This window comes from Charadrius vociferus, unplaced genomic scaffold (assembly GCF_000708025.1).
Source record: "Charadrius vociferus isolate BGI_N301 unplaced genomic scaffold, ASM70802v2 scaffold436, whole genome shotgun sequence".
NCBI classification, from domain to species: Eukaryota; Metazoa; Chordata; class Aves; order Charadriiformes; family Charadriidae; genus Charadrius; species Charadrius vociferus.
The window spans coordinates 5,365,094-5,367,234 of record NW_009649187.1 but is presented as its reverse complement, the minus strand read 5'-3'; the positions used below and the strand labels follow the sequence as shown (position 1 = coordinate 5,367,234).

Genomic DNA, 2,141 nt, shown 5'->3' with positions numbered 1-2,141 from the left:
CCCTTCCCCTCTTGGGTGGCTGTGGGGGCTCCCCGCTCCCCTCTGGCCTCACCTGTGCCCCCCTGCCTTTGCTCTGCAGGTGGGAACCTCAGTTTCCCCTACTCCCCCGGGCTGGCCTACAACAGCATCTACTCGCCCGGCCCCCACCCTGTGGGGGGCTACCAGGGGGGTGTGCAGATGAAGGGCCCCGAGGTGGAGGGGCCTGGGAGCGACAGGCAGGAGCCTGCGGAGAGCACCTACTGCAAGGAGCTGCAGAGGCACGGTAGGAGGAGGCTGGGCTGGAGCGAGGGCTGAGGGGACATCGCTTGGGAGAGGGGGCATGGGTCGGGGACCTTTTGGGGCCAGGCGCTGCTCTCTTCCATGCTTTGAGGGATGCGGAGGGTGGAATGTGGCTGCTGCTCCTGGAGGTGACATCCTGCTTCCCCCCCAGCTCAGCTGTGCCAGCTGTGGATGCTGGCACTGGCCCGTCGCAATGCCCATGCCTTGCTCGACTACTCGGTCACCGCCGACCCCCGCATGCTGCTGGCGGTCCAGAGGCACCTGGCCGCCTCGCAGGACGAGAACGGAGACACGTGAGCGCACAAGGGGTTTGGGGGGAGAGTGAGGGAGCCTTGTTGTTGGCCATCAGAGCCGTTATGGGGGCTCCGCGGGGGGTGGGAGGTGGCAGGGAGGAGCAGGAGAAGCATGGAGCTGAGCCAGGGGCCATCCTGCTCTCTCCACAGGCCTTTGCACCTTGCTATTATCCATGAGCAGACGGCTGTGATCAAGCAGCTGATCGAGGTCATTGTTAGCATCCCCAGCCAGCAGATCATCAACATCACCAACAACCTGCAGCAGGTACGCATTTGCAGGAGCAGGTGGTTCTCTTTTACCTGGGCTTCGCTCCTGTTTGCCCACCCCATTGCTGCTCCTGCTGCAGGGAAGGCTGCAGGGCTGAGCACGGTGACACCACGGTGTGGCCGTGCTGGCAAGGATGCTGCTGTGGGACTCGGCACCTCCTGCGACCGCTGCTGAGGAGGTGTTGCTCTCCCGCAGACGCCGCTGCACCTGGCAGTCATCACCAAGCAGCCCCAAGTGGTCCAGCTCCTGCTGCAAGCCCGTGCCGACCCCACTATGCTGGACCGCTACGGCAATTCCCTGCTGCACCTGGCGCTCCAGGCTGGCGATGAAGAGATGCTGAGGACGCTGCTGGCACACATGGGCTCGGCTGCCCCTTACCTGCTCCGCCTGCCCAATTTCCATGGTGAGCGGGGCTGGGAGACGATGGGCAGAAGCTCGGCGGTGCCATTGTGGGCTCGGCCGGAGGGCTGCTGAGCCTCTCCCCCTCTTGCAGGCCTCCTGCCTGTGCACTTGGCCGTGAAGGCAAAGAGTTTGGCCTGCCTGGACCTGCTGGTCAGGAAGGGAGCGGACGTGAATGCGGTGGAGAGGCAGGGTGGGAGGACCCCGCTGCACCTCGCCGTGGAGATGGAGAACCTGAACATGGCCACCCACCTGGTGAAGAAGGTACGGCGGGGCTGCTGGGTTGGTGGCTGTGGGACATGGATGTGGCTCAGCCTCCCACAGGGCACTGGCAAAAGTGCGGGGGTCTCCTGTGGTCTTAGAGTGATGGGGTGGGGGGGCAGTGCCCCGGCAGCCCATCTCCATGGCCTCGCATCTTTCTCCATAGCTGGGAGCAGATTTCGACAGCCGGACCTTTGCTGGAAACACCCCCCTGCACCTGGCCGCCGGCCTGGGCTCCCCCACCCTCACCAAACTGCTCCTCAAAGCTGGTAAGGTGCTGCCCTCCCTCCTCTCCTTTCCCCTCCCTGCAGCCCTGGGGGGTGCCCAGGCACAGGGCAGACCCCTGGGCCGACCTGCCCTTTTGGGGGTTCAGTCCACCCTTCCCTGACAGGGGCAAATGCGCTGTGCGAGAACGATGAGCCCGTGAGCCCATCCTCATCGGAGGCCAGCAGCGACACGGACGCCGACCCCGAGGAGCAGGAGCTGGCCATGGAGCTGGGGGAGCCGGCCCGGGCCGTGGAGCACGGCACCAACCCTGAGCCCCCCACGCAGGGGCACGGGCAGGGAGGGCACAGGCAGCGCCGCTGCCACACGGCCCTGGACCTGACTCGAAGCCAGAAGGTACAAACCCCCCTGGGTTC

At 65.7% G+C, this 2,141-nt stretch overlaps 1 protein-coding gene across 1 annotated transcript in view; it reads left to right on the top strand.

Annotated features, from left to right (window-relative positions):
- The window catches only part of NFKB2 (nuclear factor of kappa light polypeptide gene enhancer in B-cells 2 (p49/p100)), a 7,871-nt gene that overhangs the window by 4,878 nt on the left and 852 nt on the right, over nt 1-2,141 (top strand). The window contains exons 11-17 of the mRNA XM_009888828.1: nt 80-262; nt 431-572; nt 723-837; nt 1,036-1,243; nt 1,334-1,503; nt 1,667-1,769; nt 1,892-2,121. Coding sequence (XP_009887130.1) covers nt 80-262; nt 431-572; nt 723-837; nt 1,036-1,243; nt 1,334-1,503; nt 1,667-1,769; nt 1,892-2,121 — 1,151 coding nt within the window. The remainder of the gene's footprint in view (nt 1-79; nt 263-430; nt 573-722; nt 838-1,035; nt 1,244-1,333; nt 1,504-1,666; nt 1,770-1,891; nt 2,122-2,141) is intronic.